This window comes from Pempheris klunzingeri, chromosome 18 (genome assembly GCF_042242105.1).
Source record: "Pempheris klunzingeri isolate RE-2024b chromosome 18, fPemKlu1.hap1, whole genome shotgun sequence".
Classification (NCBI taxonomy): Eukaryota; Metazoa; Chordata; class Actinopteri; order Acropomatiformes; family Pempheridae; genus Pempheris; species Pempheris klunzingeri.
In genome coordinates, this window is record NC_092029.1 from 5,085,885 (window position 1) to 5,108,447 (window position 22,563).

General features: G+C 43.9%; 1 protein-coding gene across 1 annotated transcript in view; it reads left to right on the forward strand.

The window, feature by feature from the left end:
- Positions 1-22,563, forward strand: part of ches1 (checkpoint suppressor 1) — a 56,236-nt gene that overhangs the window by 7,116 nt on the left and 26,557 nt on the right. The window contains exon 2 of the mRNA XM_070849627.1: positions 19,519-20,118. Coding sequence (XP_070705728.1) covers positions 19,537-20,118 — 582 coding nt within the window. The 5' untranslated portion in view covers positions 19,519-19,536. The remainder of the gene's footprint in view (positions 1-19,518; positions 20,119-22,563) is intronic.

Sequence of the window (22,563 nt, forward strand, 5' to 3'; positions counted from 1 at the left end):
CCACAACACTGTGCAGTTTCTTTTTAAAGATAAGTTTCTCTGCCATCTCTGCTTTGTTCCACTGCACACAGTGGAAAGAGACGGCGAAGACGGAGGAGACACAGGGGCTGACATGTGACATCACTGACTAAAGCAACGAAGTACGGTAAAAACTGAGGTCACTGCTTTTAACTCAATTATTTAAAATGTCTTTTATTGATTTTCTGATGGTTTCAGAGCACGCAGTGCTTTGTTTTGAGTAATGCCAAACAAGTGAACTTCATTATTGTTACTGTTTTATAGAAAACATAATTATTGAGTCTGCAGGAGGCCCCTCATTTTTTATTTTAATACATCACTCACATGTTCAGTGTGTAATATGTTTGTGTGTGTGCGCACACTCACTGTACTTAAATTAGCGCAAACAACTCATGAAAGGACTTTTAAGTTGACATGCAGAAAAAGTATTTTACTGTTTCCCCAAAGAAGGAGTTGTAGCAGTGAAGGTGAAGCATGCATGTAAAATTAAATCTGAAGAAAGGAACAAAATGAAATGTATATATGTGGGATCAACTCAAAATAAACTACAGTGTCCATGTTCATCGTAATGAAGGAACATGTGACCCAGTGCCACCGTGCTCTTAAGATTTTAACAGAGGAGCTCTATGGAGCAGAGGAGTAAGATTTATCAGGCTTTAGCTCCACAGGCAATGTTGTACTTAGTCTGATCAATTCATTATTAGTTTGGGTCTTTTCATGGGATTTGTTGACGGACAAGACAAAAAAACAGCTCACCTGGTCTATTCGACACAAAGTAGTTGTAACTTGCAGCAACCCAAACTCACACAAATCCAAAAGGAACTTCTCCTCATTAGCTTGAAATGTGACTAATTTGCATCTCTTCTTAACACTGGACAAGTAGGCGATAATATCAGGCAGCCAAGTGAATTCAAAACTGTAACATTGCCGTTACAGACATGCTACGTTGAACATGTAACACGTGGACCGTTCGCAGAGCGGCTGCTACAACATTACGCCTCGACTATAATCGATGAAACTGGCTACACCTGCTCAGCTAACAGACTGAGCTTCAGGCTGATGCACAGGGGACGTGCTTGTTAGGGTTAACCCGCCTCACTGTTCCAGCAGTTGGGGAAACCACAGACAAGACTTTTCTTGGTCTTGAGAAGCAGCAGCTTTTATTAACTGGCACACTGCGGCCTATTCTGTGCTTTTACTGTCAGATTGACAACATTTAAACATAACAGCTACATTGTACACTGATGGCTACAAAAGTTAACTGAAAGGAGTTCTCCAGAGACTCAGTGCTACAGTTACAGTCAGGTTGACATGCTGGCATTTATATGATATTACTAATGAAAGATTAACTGGAGAATGCAGAATGTAATCAGCTAGATAGATAGAAGACATCTCACTCTGTTGGTGCTGTTGGGACTACAGAAACACCGAGTCCACCTGCGGCCGTACGGCGGTGTTACAGAATGATGCTTCTTTAACATCATAAACGATCTTTGCCTGAATGCAGACATTGGCCACAGAGAGCACACAAACTAGATAACAGCCATTAAGCTACTCACAGAATTAACATTAATTAGCGACAGCTGATATAACCTGCTGGCGGCAAAGTTTGTCATCTTACAGTCAGCTCAGGCTGAAAATAGAAGAAGCTGCTACCTGAAAGTTATGGACACTGCTTTTTGCTAATAAGAAAGAGAGCGGAGAGATAACAAATTCGTTACTGTTAGGAGCTTAGTGAATTTGTGTATTTTGCCAACCTGGATGCCAGAACAGAGTCAATCTCCAGTGGCACCACACTCTAATTTTCAGTCTCATATGCAGTTAAATTCTCATACAGTAGAAGCCCGGCAGTAATTATGGACAGCAGCGCTGCAACACCAGCAGGCTGGGGCGGACAAAACGCAGCTAAGTTCACTAAAGAGATGATTTTGAGTAGCATGTATGACGAGTAAGCGACCCTTTAAGCAGGCAGCTGCAAGTTTTGCATTTCTATGTTAATTTTTCATTTGTGTCAAAGAGTAAATCAGCTGCAGACTGAAATCACCGTTTTAGCGGATTCAGATGGACAACAGCCCTGCGTTAAAACAGCACAGTTGGTGGGGCCGTGTTGTTTAACCCTTTATCGGGCAAGGGACCATATTTGGTAGCTTAAGTGGGAGTTCAAAATGCCGCCCCTCGTCTCACCGGCAAGAAACCATATATGGTAACTTCATTGACCTTGATTTTCACCATAACATTGAAATTGTTTTTGAAAAACTCACAAAGAAGAAAAGTAGAAAAAGTCTTGTAATGACCACCAGTAATGGTCTAGGGTAGTAGTATTTCAGTGAGTGCCCTATAAAGGGTTAAGGTGCTGGTGAGACCGAAAATCTGATCCAGGCGTAACCAAAGTATACAACGATTTTTAGTGTTCACAGACTTTATGACTCTTCAAAGTTATCACAGCAGCAACTATTTTATCTTTCGTCTCGACGAGGTACAGTAACAGTAGAAAAACCCAGTTCGTGTTACAATGTAATTCACCAGGAATTTATTCTTGCATGCACTTGATCAGCCAATGCAGCACCTTGCTGGATGCGTTGCAGTGCAAGTTGAGCCTGGTTCAACTTTTTTCGCTGAGCGACCCTGGAACTCCCAGTGCACAGACGGACTGGCTCCACTCAAATGAATGAGATGACTGCGTTTTTTTAGGCAGGGCTCAAGTCAGTCTGAACGTGGCCTTAGGCCAATTGGGCAGGTGCAATTTTACCGTCATAATTCAGCTTTCACAGAATCCCAAATTTTCTCCCCAGCTCACTGTTTTTGTGCACAGCTCACTATGCACAAAGGGATAGAGGCAGAGAGGACAGGAGCCTCATTCCTGTGATAACCTATAAAGAATTCAGTACACAGATGGGCTGAGCTACCTGAAGTCCTGATCAAGCAGACTTTTTTAAGTTGAATTCAATGTCCTCTTCCTGTTGCTGTATTCTGTGTTTGGTAACGTGGTCTGCAGGGACTTGCTGTACAGGCTTACAGAAGAACAAAGGTATGGCAAGCCTCGAGGGACAATTGGAAAACACAAAATAATAAAGAGAGAACCAAGTGAACCGATTTACCTTGTGAGACATTTAAACAGGAATACAGGACACACTATCCTAAAACATGACAATATTTTTACACCTATGAGCACCACCTGCTGCAAATTAACAAGCTAGCGTGCTGCTGGCTCTACCCTTTGGTTTCACTGTGGAGTGCTAACAATGGTGCAAGATTTATTGTGGTCTATAATGAAGCACCAGCACATTCAACACATTTCTCCACGAACGTTGAGAGCCAGGTGCAAAACTATCATCGGCCGTGAACATATTTATCATAACTACATTCAGATCTGGTCAGGGTGCACAAAGGGGATCACACTGGAAATTATATGTGCGGTGCGTTTGTTGCTAGGCAACTTTGTCACAATACCCCTGTGACCTTCCGACCCTGCCAAGTCTGGTGTTACTGTCCCCGTCTCACACTCGTATGTGTGTGTGCGTATGTGTGTGTTATCTGAGATGATGGTGCGACTGCCGCATAGCAACTGAGAACAGCTGTGATTTCACTGTGGTTTGGAGTGTGTGTGTGTGTGTGTGTGTGTGTGTGTGTGTGTGTGTGTGTGTGTGTGTGTGTGCGGTTTTGTTTGTGTGCATTTATGCCCGCGTGAAGCCGCCGTCACTGCTCATCTATGCACACAGGCACAACAACATAATATGGCACACTGTCACTTCCACAGTGTGATAGCGGCATAGACTCAATCAGCCAAAATGCACCCCCCTACACACACATACACACACACACACACACACACACTCAACCCTGTTGTCAAATCGCCGCCGAAAATAGAGAGCAGAGAGAGTGACGGAGCAGTCATTTCCCTGAAGATCCATTCATGTAAAATACTGTTATTCAAACCTCCCTCCCCCTTATTCAATAGTCTTATTCATCTCTCTCTTGACTGCAAAACCAAACACGCCTTGTCTTCTGCTTCCCGGCAAGAGCTTTCGTGCCCGCATACACACCAGCACTTGTGTGTGTGTTTTCTCTGCTCCTCTCCAGAAGAGGAATGTCCTTGGCCTGTCCGACCTGCGTGCTCCCACTGAGCCCTCCGTCAAACACCTGGGGCGGGCTCTCTCGCACTGCTCCAGCCAATCAGGAGCCTTGGCAGTTAATGACATCAGTTAGCGGAGGATCTTTAGGACCGGCCCCTCGAGGTGATTCGTCTGAGAGAGAGTGCTCTTATTGTTATGATGATTAAGTGTTATATGAAGGGCTATCAGAGGAGAGCCCCTTAATGAAAGTGGAGCACAGAGAGCAGAGGCAGCGGCGGCAGAGCTGTGGAGAGCTACAGAGGGAGGCGGGGAGAAATTGAGCCTGAAGTAGAGTAAGACTGGAGAGAGAGAGAGAGAAGGGAAAATAAGGAGAGTTTAAGGTGGGAGAAGACAGATATGATGAGAGAAAGGGAGAGCAAGAGGGAGCACAGGGCTGAATATTCAGCAGCTGTGTCCAGACTTGCTGACTCTGGGTGTTCATGCTCTGAATGTACCATGAGAGGTAGACAGTGTGCGCAGGAAACCGCTGTTAAAGAGCAAAAAGAGGTGAGGGGGAGAAAGAGAGAACAAGTGCATGTATGCAACAATGCATACAAACGTACATAGTTTCGTGTCGGCTTATATGCTGTTGTTATGTGTGCAGGAGTGCAAGCGTGTGTATTTGTGTATGTGGTGCAAGTGTGAATGCTGGAGTTTCCCTTGTTGTTTAGTTAAAGAGTGGAACACCCTGTCTCAGAGGAAAATTCCACCCTCAGCTGCTCCTACACTGCTGTAAATCATCAGGCTGCGATGTCCAACGCATTCTGTTATTTTGTGAATAAGCGGTTGTCATTTTTTTGTTGTATCCACTTTCCCTCAGCCACTCCCGTCATCTTCAGCTAGTTTTACTACATTTCCCAGAATGCCTCTTGACACCACAGCGCCACACTCTTCCCCAAACTTGAGAATGTGCCTTAACTTGTTAACTTCATTTTCAGCTGCTGGTGTACAGATGTCCGTAGAGAGAGTTATAGCAGGTTTTTTTTTCTTTTTTCCAGTCTCGAAAACGTTGTGAATGCCCGTGGTTGCAAACTGGAGGCTCTGCAGAATACGATTTGTCATGTTATGGTGGCAAGTTGTCCAGATTCCATCACTAAACAATAAAATGGGACCTGGCGTACATGTTTAAAAGTAGACTTTTCATTTGAGTGGCTTCCAGTACACCTGAAAATATTCCATTAGGAGACCTGGAGTTTCTGATAATGTTTCCCAGGCTTTTGACAATGACGCTACTAATACATATGTGATGCAGATTTTGTGTGTAGAATGACGTATAAATTCACCCGGAACGTGCTCACACAGGCAGTGGATCTAGTGAGCTGGAGTGAAGTGCAGTTTTGAAGTCTGAGATGAGGCTAAAAGAGAAATACTGTACTGTGAGGCATTTAAATGTTATCTGCCAGTGACCCAGTGAGTACGTTTTCATGCTTCAGAATATGACTGTTTAGAGACAGCAGAATTTGAGGGTGTAGTTACCCTTTAAGGTTGTCATGAGCAGTGGCCTGAGCTGCACTGGCTGCAGTGCTCAGTGCTCAGAGAGCTCATCTCAAGGCTGATTCATCATACATTCTGTGTATACAAGAGAGGTTCAGTCCCTGCTGGAAAACACAGCCCCATCATTAATTTGAATGAGACCAGACCCTTCACACTGTGGGGGTGCCAACACAGGAGGTGCTGTAGAAAGGAAAGGTAACGTTGAACTTGGCTAAACTTGGAAGACAAAGCAACGTCATCTGGCGTCATCTGCGTCAGTCAATCAAATAGGTGCAAAAACATATTCTTGGCAGATTGTTTTGTAATGTGAATGCTGTATATCTTCTCTCTGTCTTGCAAAAGAAAGATGAAATTATTGCCGTCATAATAACTTTTCCCTGTAGTATCACTGTGGAGTGTTTTGGCTTCTGATAACCCTTCAAACCCCTGGATTTATTACTCCAACTCAATATCCCGGATTGTATTTCATTGCCTCAGTGCGTCTCCCATATACAACCACTTGCGTTTCTTTGACGTAGAGCTGTTTTTGGTCTGAACGCCCACTTAAGACTTAAGACGACTGTGTTTTGTGTTTTGCTCCAACAAAAAATAGTTTCAACCTGGCTTAACTTTTCCCTTAAGACAGTGGCCAATAAAATGTGCACGAGTGCACACTCCAAATAGATCAGATTGCAACAACAGACAGATCTGCTCTTTACCTCTTCACTGTCGTGGTGAACGATAAAGTCCTGCCTCATAATTTTGATGCACATTTGTGCTTTGGCATCAGATGAGTCATCCAGTTCATGGATGTACTACTCCTGGAGCATATTTCCTGGTCTCAGCTGTACCTTTGGGACAACCACGCAGTCCCCTGGGGTTTGTCTTCGAGTGGGCATGTCGGTTGTGTTCAGGGTTAATGTCAGAGTGGGCGTGTCTTTAGAGTTAGAGCGCAGCCAACAGATGGACCCTTCACAGTTTATCCAACAAACACTACTATCACTGACATTCATTTGGCCCTGGGCAGATGGAAACTTCAGACTTTGCTCCAGAGTCGATGTCAGAGAGGAGTGAGAGAAAAAGCTGTAAGTAACCTCCTAAAGTGATGCAGAGAAGGCTACAAGGACGTACAATTGCATTGCAGCCAAAGCAAACCTAGATTGTGTGATGCTATAATAAAAGGCTGAAGATGTGGAGGCACACAAAGCATCAGTTGCCCCCCACTTTCCTCTAGAAATCTCCAGCTAACAAGGAAGCTTCAGTACATATTTTGCACTGGCAGGGAGGATGCCAGCCCCCCTTCCTCTCCCACACATCACCCCTGGCTAAAGGAATGTAGCGGAAAACGAGGGACTCGAGATAGAAGATCAGAGGCCTTAATATGAACCACATTGTGTGTTGTTCTCCTGTTTCCCATCTCCTGTGTTCTCTGCACCAGGAGTGAAACAGCCTTTGATGAATATCTACAAAGAGATTTGAGACTTATAAAGAGCGGCAATTTAGCCAGGTATGTTATCTTAAGCCTGGTAATTTGGGAATTCAATTCACTCATAGGGGGAGCCAGGGGAGCCTGTGGTGTTTATCGGGCTGACTAGCATCAGGTCTCTACATTGAAATAGAGAGTTTCAGGGCTATCTAATCAATGACTGACCCCATCTTAAGAATGGGGTTATCATATCTCTTATCCCTCTCCGTTTTTTCTTCTCTTTCTACTGAATGCATGAAAGTGAGTGCGAGTGTACTGTAACCATGAATCAGACCTTGTCTTTCCCGAGTTGCACATCTAATCACGGCACCATCATTCCTCATCCCTAATTCTGTTGGCAGCGCCTGTCAAACAGCATACGCTGAAAGACGGGGTGACTTTGAAATGCTGCTAATGACCCTAGGATATAACTACCCTCTCTCTTTTACTCCCCCTCACTCTTTCTTCCTCGTCCACTCCTGTCATTTGCACTTGCGGTCATCCTCTTTCTTGTTCGCTGCTACACTCTGGTTCTGCTGATTAGAAAATGCAGGTCCAGAATGCAGATATTTTCCGAGACGAATAAAGCTGGATGCAGACGGGCTGCGAAGCAAAGTCGGGGAGGGTTAATATGAAGATGAGCCTCTGTCCAAATGTTATTTAACCTTTATTTAACCTGGGAAGCCCCACAGATTAAAAATCTCCTCCATCAAGGGAGGCCGACTAAGACGCAGCATCCAGGCAACCAAAAGTGTCTCAAACAGAAAAACACACATAAACAAAATACAATCAAAGCCACATAGCAGAGAGACTACTTTATAAGCACTCCAATAGGCAACACTTCAGTATTAAAGCAGCAGACTCACAGCTCCTTGCTGAGCCTGCCACAAGAACCTTCGTTAACCGTGTAAACTCTGCGAGGGAGCTTTCAGCTTTAAATAAGTTTGCAGCCAGTTCCATGAAGAGGGAGCAGAGTACATAAAGGCACTTTTGCCTAATTCAGCTCTGACCTCAGGGACAGATAGCAAAAACAAATCCTGGGACTGCGAACAGTATTTTTCCACCTACTGTTTTTTTTTCTTTTTAGATGTAAGAAAACCGTGAATTAGTAGACCCACAGTGGCCTTATGTATTTATATATAAAACTGTAGCGGGGAATAAGGCGCGCAGTATACGGGGTGGCTGTCAGCTCAAGCAGAGAAGGTGACACTGATGAGAGACAGAGGTACAGTCAGTAATACAGCTCAGTGCTACAATAGCTAAGACAAGATGGGGTGATGCATGCGAATATATAACAACATAATTAAGTGTTTGTGTTGTAGTAATGGCAAAAGTAGCAGCCGTTCTGTCCCAGCAAAAGGGAAAAACAAGTGTAAATAAAACTTCAACTGTAAAGTACCAAACCTTTTATGCTTTTACTCCTCTGCAGAAGCTTTTCCTGCTTTCCGTTTTCCTCCATTCAGCTTTGACAGCAACAAAATCAAACCGCAAAGATTCGAGACTTGCTTGAGATAGGCGATCCATGTCACTGAGTATTCCGCCAAGGTTTATTTTTGCCAAACTTGCTTGTAGTGGGATGCAAACATCTTTCAAGTTGGCTCTCAAACATTCAAAGAAGTCAGAAAATCAATTCAAAATTGTCCTGGTACTGTGTATGACACCTCCCCACCACCACCAGCCACTACCTGTGTACTAGTTGTCACACATGTCAATATCAAAAATGTCAAACAAGGCTGACAGACTGCAGCCACGCTGTCTGTCAGCCTTGTTAGGCGCAGCGGCGTGTTGAGCTAAGTGCTAATGTCAGTGTACTAACATGCTCACAATGGCAGCGCTAATGTTCAGCAGGTGTTTTGGAGGTATTTGGTTATAGACCAAAGTAGTGAATGCATTAATCAAAGTTTGACCTGAAGTTATTACAGTTTACCCAGAGGTCTGGGGACCATGAACATCTCTACCAAACTTCACGACAATCCAATAGTTGTTGAGACTTTTCTTACCTGAGGTCTGGTGTGGTTTTGATACCTCACTTTGAGAAATATTAATACAAAACTATTTCATTTAACTAAAGAAGCCGAAAGTTTTTAACTCTTAAGTCTAAAACTTTTAAGTTATTTGATGAAGACTTAAGTAAAACTATGAATCTGATCAGACATTTGATGCCACTTCTGCACAATTGACATTTAGTGATAGTGTGTTATGGACACATTTCAGTGTGGTACCAATAAAGCACTGATGCTTTGATATCCAGCATGCAGACATGTGTGATGTTAGAAAGTATTTGGCCTCCCTTTACCCCTGACTTTAAAACACATTAGGATCTTTAGTAACTAACTTTGATTAATATTCAATAAGCTAAAAAAAGACTGATAGCCTTTGAAAATGCTCAGCAGTAAATAGATTCCGCATGTTATGTATTATTTAACTGGATAAAACATGCATATTAACTTCTCAGCAAGGTGCTGAAGCGTGCCTTATGAAGAGAGAAGCATCTGAAGCTCCCATACTAGTGTGATTCCTCATATCACTTTTTGGGGGGGGGGGGTTTGGCCTGTTTGTGAGTTTGTAAACAGCCGGAATTTTGTTTTGTCAGCATTCAGAACACGTTTCAGTTGACATAAGGTATCTTGTGCGGTGTTAAAAACAGCTCGTAGGAGTGGGAGGGAGGAGTGAAGGATGTAAGCAGAGTTGTATCATCAGCAGAAGCGTTGTAAGTATCGTCAGCAAAGGCAGGACAGAGGACTGTGTAGGCTCCTGACAAACTGCTGCCTCACTCCCCTGTCCTTCCCCGTTCACTTTTTTCACATTCCACTTTCACTTCTCGACAAGAACACATTTTCTGTGCCCTGGTCGCCTGTCTCTGCCGAAGGTGATCTAATAAACTTGATCCGCTTTCTCAACTAAACATGACGCCGTGCAGCCCCTTGATCACAAACGTCTATCACCAAGTTATTGCTCATTTGCTTACTGATTCCAATCTACTGTTTCAGCCAAATTTGCAAAAGACTCAAAGAGCAGAGTGAGTTGGAGAAGCCAGAGAGGGCGGACCTTTGGAGCCGGACAGGCTCTTCCAGTGGTTGTTGCCATGGTTTTTTGTTGTCGGGACAAACTGTCGGCCAGTGGCTGAGAGCCTGAGCTGCTGTTTGTTAAAGATAAGTGGAAAAGCCAGAGGGGAAAGAGAAAGAGGGAGACAGACAGACACAGGGAGGGAGCCCTGCTTAATTTTTTTTTTTTTTTTTGACTGCAGGACATCCAGCTGAAAAACACTCACTGCCTCGAAGCTTCATTCACCCCACTCTACCCTCAATGTGGGGATCCCGATAGATCACGCTCCCCTCTTTAAACAGTTCACCGAGCCTTTCTCCTTACATTTTTTCTGACCCGCACCCCTCCCCGCCCGCTATCAAAGCTCTGTTGGCTGTGCACTGGCCGCTTTGATATCGTATAGTGTTTCTGGCAGTCTCCCTCTCCCTCTCTCTTTTTCTCTCTCTCCACTCCCACAATATTGTAAAAGAGCACAGAGCGCCAGCAGGGACCTGCTCACTGTCAAAGAGAAAAGACAGGGAGGCCTTAGAGGGAGTGAGGGAGGGACTGGGAGAGAGAGGGGAGGTGCAAAAGGTGGCAACAGTGAGAGACCAAATGTTATCTTTTTATCATCATCACTCTTGTTGGCATCAAGGGTTTTGTAGCATTTGATCAAATCTGAAGTATTAAATCTGCTTATTTTATCAGAGGGCTTGTTCAATTTTTTACATCCAGCTTTCAACATTTGTAAGTAACTAATGCTGTAAAAGAAACATCAGGTGTGGACTTTTTACTTTTTGCACGCCTTGTCTGACAGTGGCCTCAAACACCTAATCAGAACTACTGAGTTGTTAAACTAATTTCAGCTTTACAACGATTTTTATGATATGCATGAATGTTCAACAGGAATGTTCAGCTCCTAACTACTAATATGGATGTAGCACAGTAAGGTTGATTGTTCAACAAAATGACTTGTACCTCTGTTAAAAGAGTACATTAAAGGAATAGATATACATTTTGGGAAATGTGCATTTTCGCTTTCTTTTCAGAAAGAGTTAAATGACAAGATCTCTCACATATGGAGCTAGAGCCTGGAGGTTTTTAGCTTAGCTCAGCATTAAGAAAGGGAAAAAACAGCAAGCCGTGTTCTCTCCAAAGAAAAAAATATCAACCAAGACTTTTTTTACATTTGTGATTGTATTTGGGTTAAACTAATGCGGTAATGAGTGCCAGGTAAAAATCAGAAGCATCTGACTTTCATGTTTTGTACATGAGTTGATCTTAATAATGATAAAAATAGAGCAATGAGAAACAAATGGCTCAACAATCAATTTGGATCCAAAAGAGAAAACGTCTGTTGGCATCTAGTTGTATTGGTGCTAATGTTATTTTCTAACACACACAATGCATTTTGAATGTCACACCAGGCGAGAACAACGACTTGACCTGAACTGAGTTGGTGAGAAAAGAATGGGCCGACCGAATGAGCACCAGAGCGAGCGAGTAACTGAGTGAGCGTGCACAAACGTGTGATTGCATGTGGGCCCATGGTGTGTCATGGCCATTACCATGGAAGTCTAGAGCCCTGGGCCTGGGCTTTTTTTAAGCTTGACCTGACTGTTGCAGTCAGTCCACCACACACACTCACACTAACACACACACTATCCCTGCACTCTACCGAGGGACCTCCAGGCTGCACACACACACACAAGTCACCTTCAAGTGTCCACATTCGCAACCTCAGTTTGCTTTTGTGTGTCTGCGTGTGCGTATGTCTGAGTCTGATTGTTCGCCATCCTCAGAGAGCGAGTGTGAGCGTGACTTCATGATCGCTGGCTGCTGATGAATCATACCAAACTTACTCTGTGTTTGCCTGATGCAAATGTGTGTTTGCTTTGTTGGTTAGCCTACTTTGGAGGACAGAGGCCGTGTGTCTCTGTGTGTGTTGTCTTGAATTATTCACTGGTAATATTTGATTTCTTGCACCATACATTACACGTGTCCTTCCTGAGCTTTTGCCTCTTAGTTACTGTGTGTATATCTGCTTCCTTAGTAAAATACTAGAGTGCTGTTCCTACAGCATAAGCAGTGGCCCCATTGATGTGTCTTGTGCTATCATTTTTCAATTTGAAAGTTCTGGGACTCAGTTCCCCTAAATACACTGTATATTGGCAAACCAACTATGCAGATAATAAGCACATAATATACAGAGAGGGTAATGTTTAATCCTCAAGCAGGACAGGCTCTGAATTCAAACTTATAATGTTTAGGGTGCAAAGCAATGGACCTGACCTATTTTAGCACAGGCTCAAATGAGTAATTCCTCTCGTGCCATATACTTTACTGCTACACCTGATTTTATACTTGGACAATAAGTATTGTAAGATAGCTTCAAGGAAGGACTGTTTTCGTTATCAATTCATGTCTTTGATTGTTTAGGCCATAAAATTGTACAAAATAGTAAAAAAAAAAAACAAAAGCCTGAGTCAAAAGCAACATCTTCAAATCATATATTTTGTCTGATGAACTGTCCAAAACCACAAAATTTTTGAATTAACAATGACATAAAACAGAGGAAAGCTGCCAATCCCCACATTTCAGAGGATGGATTGAAGCCATGGCTTTGGGGATAATAATGTCGGTCTGTCAGTCCTCCACTTTGCTCCAGATTGAAATATCTCAACAATTATTGGATGGATTGCCATGAAATTTTGCACAGACATTCACAGCATCCTCAGAGAATGAATCCTACAGCTTTTGCTGATCCCCTGACTTTTTATCTAAAGCCACCGTAAGGTTGCCTTTTTTTGTTTTTTAAAAAATGTAAAACATCTCAATAGCTGCTGGAGGTATTGCCATGAAACCTGGCACAGATATCTATGGTGCCCTGAGAATGAACTTTTCTTCCAGCACCACCAGAGGGTCAGTGAGAGCATCTCAAATCTGTTAAATCTGTGCAAATTTAACAAAAAAGTCAACAGCACTTGTCTGCAGAAAGAAAAAAGTTATTTGTAACTTTGATTAGTGAACTTATCATTCCAGCCCTCCACAGACCCTGTTGAATGAGACATTTGCGGTTATTTCATCTTTGAATGTCTGCTTTTCTAGTATAAATCAGTCCAGTGTTGCTCTGAATCAGTCCTCAGAGGGAATATGTGTGTGTCTGAATGCGTGCATGTTCATATGTGTGCATGCAAGCGCCTGTGCCTGCATGTGGTACCAGTCAGCTGAGAGAAGCAGCCCCGACCGAGGGGTCAGGAGCAGTCCTCTGGGACACCCTGACCCCTGACCTCTATTCCATAACTCTTTGCTGCTGTGTGTGACATAAAAGGAAGACACATTCAGACCTTATAGGATGTGATTGGTCCTGCTCTGCTTCCTTAAAGCCCTCTGGAACCCTGATATTTGTCGTCAGGGAGAAGCAGGAAATACAGAAAGGGGGAGAAACAATTTCATGGGCTGAAAATGGAGAACATCACAAGGCTTCCTACAAGCGGTGTTGACATATATGTAGCAGAACTTATTATTTTCCAGTTTCTGAGAGAGTTCTCATTTTCTCCTTCTCTCTGTTGGTTTTCCTCTCCCTTTCCATCCATCCAGCGTATGTGTAGGAGGGATAAAGGTCGTCCTTTTGTCATCAAAACTCCAGATTAGTTTTGCCTCGGTGCATCTGACTCTCTGCTTTATCACTGTGGCCAGAGGAGCCACAAGGTTCAGCTCACCCCTCTGCAAAGTAATAACTCCTACCAGCTACTATTCCATTCTTCGCCACTATCTCCTACACTACTATTACTACTCCATTCTCGGGTAGGGGGATTATTTTCATGGCTCTGACTTTGTTGGGCTTTATAGTGAAGGCTGACAGGAAGGCAACAAGCGGGAGGATGTGACATGCAACATATGTCACAAGGTGCGATCAAAGTTGTAATAGTCGCTTCAGTCCGCCGAGGCCCAGAGCACAGCATAAATGCATTGCTGACAGCGTGTCATGAGCCTATTTTGGTTTTATTTTAACATGTAGACATTGATGTGGGGTTCTGTAACTTGATGACTTTGGGATTTCTCTCAAAGCCAGTGTGGCTGATATTACAGCAGGAAGAAGAACATTGTTGAAGGATTTCAACAAGGCTTCTTCTGGCTTCAGCACACACACACACACACACTCTCAAGAGTGAAACAGAACAAGCTGGTACCAGGAAATGAAGATCTGAGAATTGCATACATGTGGTATGTAATTTAGACAAGTATGTGTGAGAGCGTGAATGCAGTGTCAGATCATTACGCCGTCAATTAGGGCACATGAATTAACCGACACCCTCTCCACTCTCTCAGGAGTTTGTTAACCTTCTCCCCTCAGTGTAAACATTGGTGGCCTCTGCCTCCACTTACAAAAGCTTCAGAGAGTTTCGAGCTGGCCGAAGGTCAGCAGGGTTAAACCAGGGTCAGTGACATTCTTCAAAATGACCATATTTTCTGGGTTTGCGTTATCCTCATTTCAGCTCATTGAAATTTGATGATTGATTACCAAAGAAGTGTGTTTAACAACTTCTATCTAATTGGTGCACTATTAGCTCTTGAATCTGAAATGGGACTGTATGAAACCCTTTCAATCTTTTTTGCAGATGACAACAGAGTGTATCGATATATTGATTTAAAAAATGTTTTTGCTCATAATGGCGCACTATTGTTAGCTGAGGTTCAATACGGCTGGAACCAAGCAGCCAACTTGGGATGGGGATCTTTAGGTTCGTCAATATCTTGTCAGACATGCAGTGATGAAACAAGTCCTGGCAAAAAACATGGCTGCTCCAAAAGCGAGATTTAGCGGAGACTTAGCTTTCTGTTGGGTTGGACATTGGTTCACACATTTTAGGGAAGTGTGCCACTTCAAAAACTGGACTCATTAAAAATGTTCTAAGGAACATTGTGATGGTTGCCTGTCTGTAGTGTGTCCCTAAGTGACCTCTGGTGTTGGCTACCATTTATTTTCTTCATTGATTAATTTAGAAATTCGTTTTTTCTATTGATTGTGTTTTTAATTAAATATAGTAGAGGGAGGTTTAAAAGGAGTTCATTTTTGACTTTGTAAACAACAATACGACAAAACACTCCAAATTCAAGGTAAACTCAAGGACTCCTTAGTAGCTTTTTTCATCAGTGGATGGAGTTTGCACAGTTGTTAAATTAGGCTTATGGCTGGAAGTTTGGGCTTAAAGAAATACGCTTGTCTGCATTCTTGTTAAGAGTCGGATGAGAAGATTGATACCAGTCTCATGTCTGTAATTTAACTTCAGCCAGGAGATGGTTAGCTTTGCTTAGCATAAAGACTGCAAACATCTGTCCTGGCCCTTTCCAAAGCACCCCTAAAGCTCATTTATCGGCATGTTGTATCTTCTTTGCGGTATAAAATCAAGACAAGTTGTAGTTTTATAGGGAGTTATGCACCAGACCATTTCTTGGCCAGACACAGTCCCTCCCTGTTTTGTCCTCACTATGAGGTTGCTAGGCAACCGGTGGAGCCTCTGCTAAGCTAACTGGCTGCTGGTGGCAGCTTGATACAGTACACACATGAGAGAGTCTTCTTCATTGAACTATTGGCAAGAAAGCGACTCAGGCTTTTCCCCAAAATGTTGAACTTGCCCTTTAACATTTAAGCCATCATTATGTGCTATGGATAAAATCCATCCATCTGCTGGTGAAGACTGTGTGATATGGTTGAAAGCCCTGGGAGAAAAGGTAACGTTTTTGCTTGACAAAATCAATCAATTTTGCTTTCAAAATTGTGGTACATAATAATTTTCGGCTGATTGAATTTCATTATCGATTAAGCCACTAATTGTGAGGTTAAGGTTAAGGTCAGGTTAAGGGGTGTAATTCAGGCCAACTGTGAAATTTAAAGTTGGGAAAGACATGTTCTTGGAGCACAGTTTAGCTGTCTGATTGTTTAGGTTGGTTGCCGCCCTCCAGATAGGGAGTGACGCTCCGTTGTCAGGGTTACCAAGGTCGCAGGTGATAGCTGTGCCGTGCTCCAGACATTGCAAGATAGACTGTCTCCTGTCGGAGAGAAGTGCTGACGGTGACCTGGAGATTCATACAACATGACTTGGGGTAACTGTCATAGTTCCTTGTTTAGATTTCAGAGAGCCAGTGGACTACTCACACATAGTTGTACATGTAGAACAACCACATTTGGGCATGGAGTCATTTTGGTACGCTTAGCAGGGGTTAAAAGACTGATCACGGGAAACAACCTTGTGCTCATACTGTATTGCTGCCGTCTCTGTTCTCCTCGGCCGAGCATCAATAAACATTGCTGTGTAAGATATCAAGGTCTCAGGCGAGCTTTTCCTCAGAGTCAGAGGTAACCAAATCTGAACATTTCCTTCACATTCATCATTTAAGCTCTCTTGTCATTTATAATAACTAATAGAGGGCTTTTTCACTTGTGGAGTCTGAGGTGCAGTCTGAATGTTCAACACAATTTCCACGGTAATTTTCAGCCTTTGTTACCTGTCAGAGTGTTATGGAACCTATATTTATGGCAGCGTAATAATATGAACATACTGACTTAAGTGGACCACCAACCTTTAAGCGTTCAAGAAAGGTGTTTCCAATGGAGAAATCCATTTCCTCTAATTGAATGGTGTGTTTTAAAGTCCATGTTATCAGAGTGCGGAGTGCAAACGGAACCGGTGTGGTTCCTAAGTCACAGTGAGAAAAGAGACACAAACATCGTACCGATTCCAGCGGCTTTAAATCGCATTGGTATGCACAGACACTTAGATGGAGAGTGTACACACACATACACACAAACACGGGGAAAAAAAACACATGCACACGCTAAGCCAAATGTGGACAAGCCAAACAGAGATGAACACAAATCAAAACAAAGCATGCAAACACAAAAGAGATCCAGAGAATGAAGAAGACAGAGAGAATAGCACAGTCCCATCTGTCAAACAAATGTGAGGATGCTTCTAACACACACACACACAGACACTCACTCAAACACATTCATACACACACTCAAATGCATTCACACACACAGCAGGCATCATTTAGTCTGAACTTGAGCGATATCTGCCTTTGTCCTTTAGCAGTTGGTCCTGGGGGGGCGCTGTAGAAGTTGCATGAAAGTTTGCTTAGAGCTGAGCAAGTGTGTTAAGCTTTATGAGAGCCCATGGGAGACATGGTGGCACACACACACACACACACACACACAGGCACACACACACATGCATCTACTCATACACACACTCAGGCACGAGGCTTGGGCGGCAGCTCGCAGTGGCCCCAACCAACAGTGAGGAGTTTGTTGTCATAGCAACAGTAAAATGAGATGACTTTACTGTCAGCCGTAATGTTTCATGGCCCCCTTGCCGCTATGGCAACATAACAAGGAGGAGGAAGAGGAGATGGAGAGAAAGAGAGCATCAGAGCCATCTCTGCATTCCAGTGGACTCCCACCAGGAACAATGTCACCACGATGCCCTTACTTCCTTCCTAAGACAAACACGCACACACCGTGACAAGCCTGTCAAACACATGCATAAATACACTCACGCAAAGAAACACACACACCTTGAAACGCCTGTCAAACACCCTTTCCACCTCGCCCATCCCTTTGATTATGCGCTGACTATTTTCAGCTACGGCGTTATCGTCACCGGGGCAATTTGAATTCATTACGCTCAATGTCAATATTGGTGCAACAACGCTGTACCTCAGACAGGTACAGCTTGTTGAATGAGCGTGCGTGCTGTCAGAAAGTGTGAGAAGTGAAAAGAGAGGAGAGAGGAAGTGGAGAGGAGATCAAAGACATCAGGCTCCACCGAGCGTTTTCCCTGCGACGTGGAGTCGGATGGAGCAGTGGGGTGACTATAGGCTGGCCGACTATACGCAGAGCAACAGCATAGCAGCTATACATCACAATTCTATATTTAGCTCAGTCCTTCCACTACAGCCTATCAACACTGTTAAGCAGAGTTATCGGCGCTGGTAAAAAAAAGTAGGGAAAAAAAGGGAGACGGGGAGGATAGGTGGAAGATCGACAGACACAGAAGGGGAAAAAAAAGAGACAGGCGCCAGAACGAGAGAGGAGATGAGTTGTTTTGCTCTGTTGCCATGGAGACACATCGGCCGGAGCTGTAGCGAACTGACAGTTGTCACGGCACAGCGGGTTGCCATGGGTGACAGCTGTCAGTCAATCACGCAGAGTGAGGGGACAGATCGGCCGATGATCACCTTGGATTAGAGAGCGATCACACCACACAGGGGCCAGCCAGAACATATCTGGACTTAATCCCCATGTCCTAATGGCGCTGCTCTCTGATGTGTGTGTGTGTGTGTGTGTGTGTGTGTGTGTGTTTTCATCCATGTTTTCATGTCTGTGCATGCTTTTAATTTCAGAGCCTTTTTGTACCAGTTTGTTTATGTATGTATGTTCGGAGTTTTTTTGCCAGAACTTGCATTTTCTCTAGTGTGTGTGTGTGTGTGTGTGTGTGTGTGTGTGAGCACATGTGCATCCTAGCGCGGTTGTACTGTGTTTGTGTCCAGACTCTGAAACATGTTCACAGGGTGAGCGAAGTAGATTACATTTAGCTGCTGCCTGGGTCCTTCCCACAGCTGTCTGAGCTAGAGGACAATCACAGGCCTGGTTCTGAGCCTTCTGATTGTGGTGCGATACTCAGTCCCCTTCAATTACCACACTCTGACTGCGTCTAACGAGCACAACATTGCTCTTATTTTAGGAGAATAATGGTCTGATTAGAATTGGGGTGCATTTGAACTCGCACTCTTAATTTGTTTCTTTTTTTTTTCACGGCAAATCTCCACATCGTGATCATCTCTGGTCACAGATATCCAGCTGTGGAACTAAGCTGTGTAATGTTGTAAATGCAGCAGTTAAACGTTATTGTGCACTCGTCCATAGCTCCAACCTTGACAATAACATTTTCTACTGCTGTAGAGATGTTAAAGCACTGGAATATGTGACCCTACAACTATTCGAGCTTTAACAGTGTCCAGTATGTTATGACAGCGACCCCATGTAATGTCAATACTTTGCTGGTATACTAGTAATTAGAAGGTAGTTGTACAACGCAAGATTTCCTCAACCAATGAAGCACTAAATTTGCCATCCCAGTCAGAGTTGGTTAGAAAGCCCCAGAGAGAAATGATGATGTATACTTTTCCCCTCAGATCTAACCCAGCCTAATTGGGAATGTGGTCAAAATCTTGTTGCGTCTCTCCACCCTTTGGCCTTTAACAAAAATTAAGGCGTTATGTAAGAAGCCAACTGAACTTCACAAGCTGACCTCGTTTCTCCTTTTTCTCTTTTTGCCTGCTCCTCCTTTTCTCTGCCCCTGCACTCTCCCTCCATCCCTCCCTCCCTCCTTCCCCTCTCTCTACTGTCTCCCTCTCCAGGAGTGAGCCCTGGGCTGGATGGGACCCACCATGCCCCCCAGTAAGAAGGCCCAGAGCCCCAGTAGTGGAGCCAGTGCCTCACAGGGCATGAGCCCGCCGTACCGACAGGGGGACGCCGCCACAGCAGCGTCTGAGGCCGAGGCGGCTGACCTCTCCCTGTCCCTGTCTGCCTCCTTCTCCAAGGCCGAGGACGAGGAGCTCACCAGCCTCTCCTGGCTCCACGAGAGCACCGACCTCCTCAACAGCTTCAGCCACTCGGGGCTGCGTAGCGTCTCCCCCCTGCAAGACCCCGACGGTCTGCACCCCCGCTCGCCTTCCTCCTCGTCTCCCTCCCCAGACGACCCCCTGCTCGGCGATGCACACTCAGCGTACGACCTGGCAGCAGGGGCCAACCGAAAACCACCGTACTCCTTCAGCTGCCTGATCTTCATGGCCATTGAGGACGCGCCAAATAAGCGGCTGCCGGTGAAGGATATCTACGGCTGGATCCTGGAGCACTTCCCTTACTTTGCAAGCGCCCCCACAGGCTGGAAGAACTCAGTGCGCCACAATCTGTCGCTCAACAAGTGCTTCAAGAAGGTGGATAAAGACCGGAGCCAGGTAAGGGCCTCAGCTGTTGTGTAGAGAAATGTTGGATAATATTTACTTTCCCTCAAGCTAAAGGCTTGGCTAAACTAATGTAGTGAAAACAATCACTTTAGTGCTGTATGAAAACTCAGCAGGGAGCGATCCAGAGCCCATCACTGCAGCAACAACCACCTTAAAGCATGAGATGTCATGTGACTTCCCAGGATCCAAATCCTCCCCGTAAAATGAAGTGGCAGAAACAGTGCTGGTAGCATTTTGGGGATTTTATCTGCTTTAGTTAATGAATGCTAATTTTTTGAGTGGAATTGTTGAGGAATATCTGCTAAACTTGCATCGTGATCTCTGCACAGTCAGCCAAAAATAGATTGTCATGGAAAGAGAGGTTATTCTGTACTGTTTAAAAATTTAAAACATAGTGAGTGCTATGTCTTTGTTGCCACAGAGTGGGGAGGTTTCTGTAGATAAGCAATCTAGTGTTGGCTCTCTGCGCATGTCACTTTCTAGCTCTGCACATTCAAGCTACATAGCTGTGAAACACTGACCAGCAGTAATGCTAGCAGCAAAACTAACAGTTTTCATTTATCAGTTAATACTTTTCAACATGTCAAATCAATATTTTCAGTATGCAAAACTAGCTAACGTTAGATAATCAGCAAAAGTGAAAACTGAATATCTGTCCTCACAAAATATAAGACCACTTTTGATTTTAAAACATAAAAAAAGTAAAAAATATTGTTGAGAATAATTATAAAGCAATTTTAATTGTCCCTGTAATGAAGCTATTATCTCATGCAGCATATGAGCTCTTTGATCTGGGTTTCTAGATACACATGAACTCTTTGAAGTGAAATAAAGGCTGCACTTCTATACACCATTTGTTTCTATGATTTCAGTTCAGATTTCTTCAATGCAATTAAAAACAACATTAGTTATCTAATATAAGATGTCTGTTATTAATCCCTATATCATTTTAATAAAACTGTGTAGGTTGTACAGGTGTTTTCACAGTTTTGTCCTCTTTGAATAACCCAGTACACAAGTGCTAATTGGCCAACTTGACCCCCTCACATGCCGTCCTTTCTCGAATATTGACTCAGGTATTGAAAACGATGCCCAGCTGCAATTCAAAACAGTGAACTTTCCATCAGTCATATTCTGAAGACTCATACGGTGAAATAAGGCTGCAGCCACATGGTAAATACGGAGCCCATTATTCACTCTATCATGTGTGTGGTTATAACTTCACAGCAGACAGTTATCCGCGGTTTGCAGGCATATCCAACTTGAAGTCAAACATACTCTGTATTTTGTCTACAGCTGTACCAGATTCGGCCTTATCAATAGTTGATGATCTCTGCTTTCATAGTTCTCTTTCACTCAGACGTTCTGCGCTCCCCCGACGGGAACAGCATTTCGCTTTTGATTTAAGTCTTGATACAGTCTTTTATACTGGCTTTCCTATCCAGATTTCACTCCATTAAAGACTCGGGGTAAACAGGGAATGAATCCCTCACTCAATTAGTGCTAAATTAATACTGGAGGATTTAATAACACAGATGCCAGCAGACTTTAAATTTCATCTTGCCCGAGGGCGTTGGGGGTGGGGGACAAACACTGAGGATCAATGCTAGCTTTGCGTGTTTAGCTGATTGAGATTATAGTGGTGGATATGGGAGCTCTTTACGCTTTCCTTGACCAGCGTGTGAACCTGAACTCTTTCTTTTGAGTAAGCTGCATGTGTGTGCGTGTGTGTGTGTCAAGGAACAAAATGGATGAAGGATGAAGAGGACATGGTGTGGGTGTGTGCATGTGTGTGCGTGTGTGTGTATGTGTGTGTGTGTGTGTGTGTGTGTGTGCGTGCGCACACCCTCACGCTATGCTGTCATCTGGCCCTTGACTACAACGGCACAGAGTTTCTCTTGTATACATATCTCCATAGTAACTAGGTTGCAGTTGACATAAAAGTATGCTGTTGCTGTAGCAACGGGAAAACTGATTTGGCTTTACTGACTTAGGCGTGTGTATGTGTGTGTGTGCATGTGTTAGTGTGTGTGAAAATATGTGTATGTGTGTATGAGCTTCAGATGGGCACTGAGGTGCTGAGTGGGGGAGAATGACTGTATATCCTCATTCTGTGTTATATGCACATATGTACGTGTGTGTGTGTGTGTGTGTGTGTGTGGAGCAGCATGTGTAGAGGTGATTTTGGCAAGGACAGCCTGTCTTGTCTTCCTGTCACTGCACACCGTTTAAGACAGCACGCTAATTAACCCTTCAAACCTATTCCCCCCTCTCACATGCACACACACACTTCCAAATACACGCAGGGCATGTCTGACACACACGCATGCACACACACACACACAAGCAAACAAGAGCACATACACATATACACACACTCTCAAGCACGCATGAATGCTTAAAAGAACTCGCACACACACACACACACACACACAC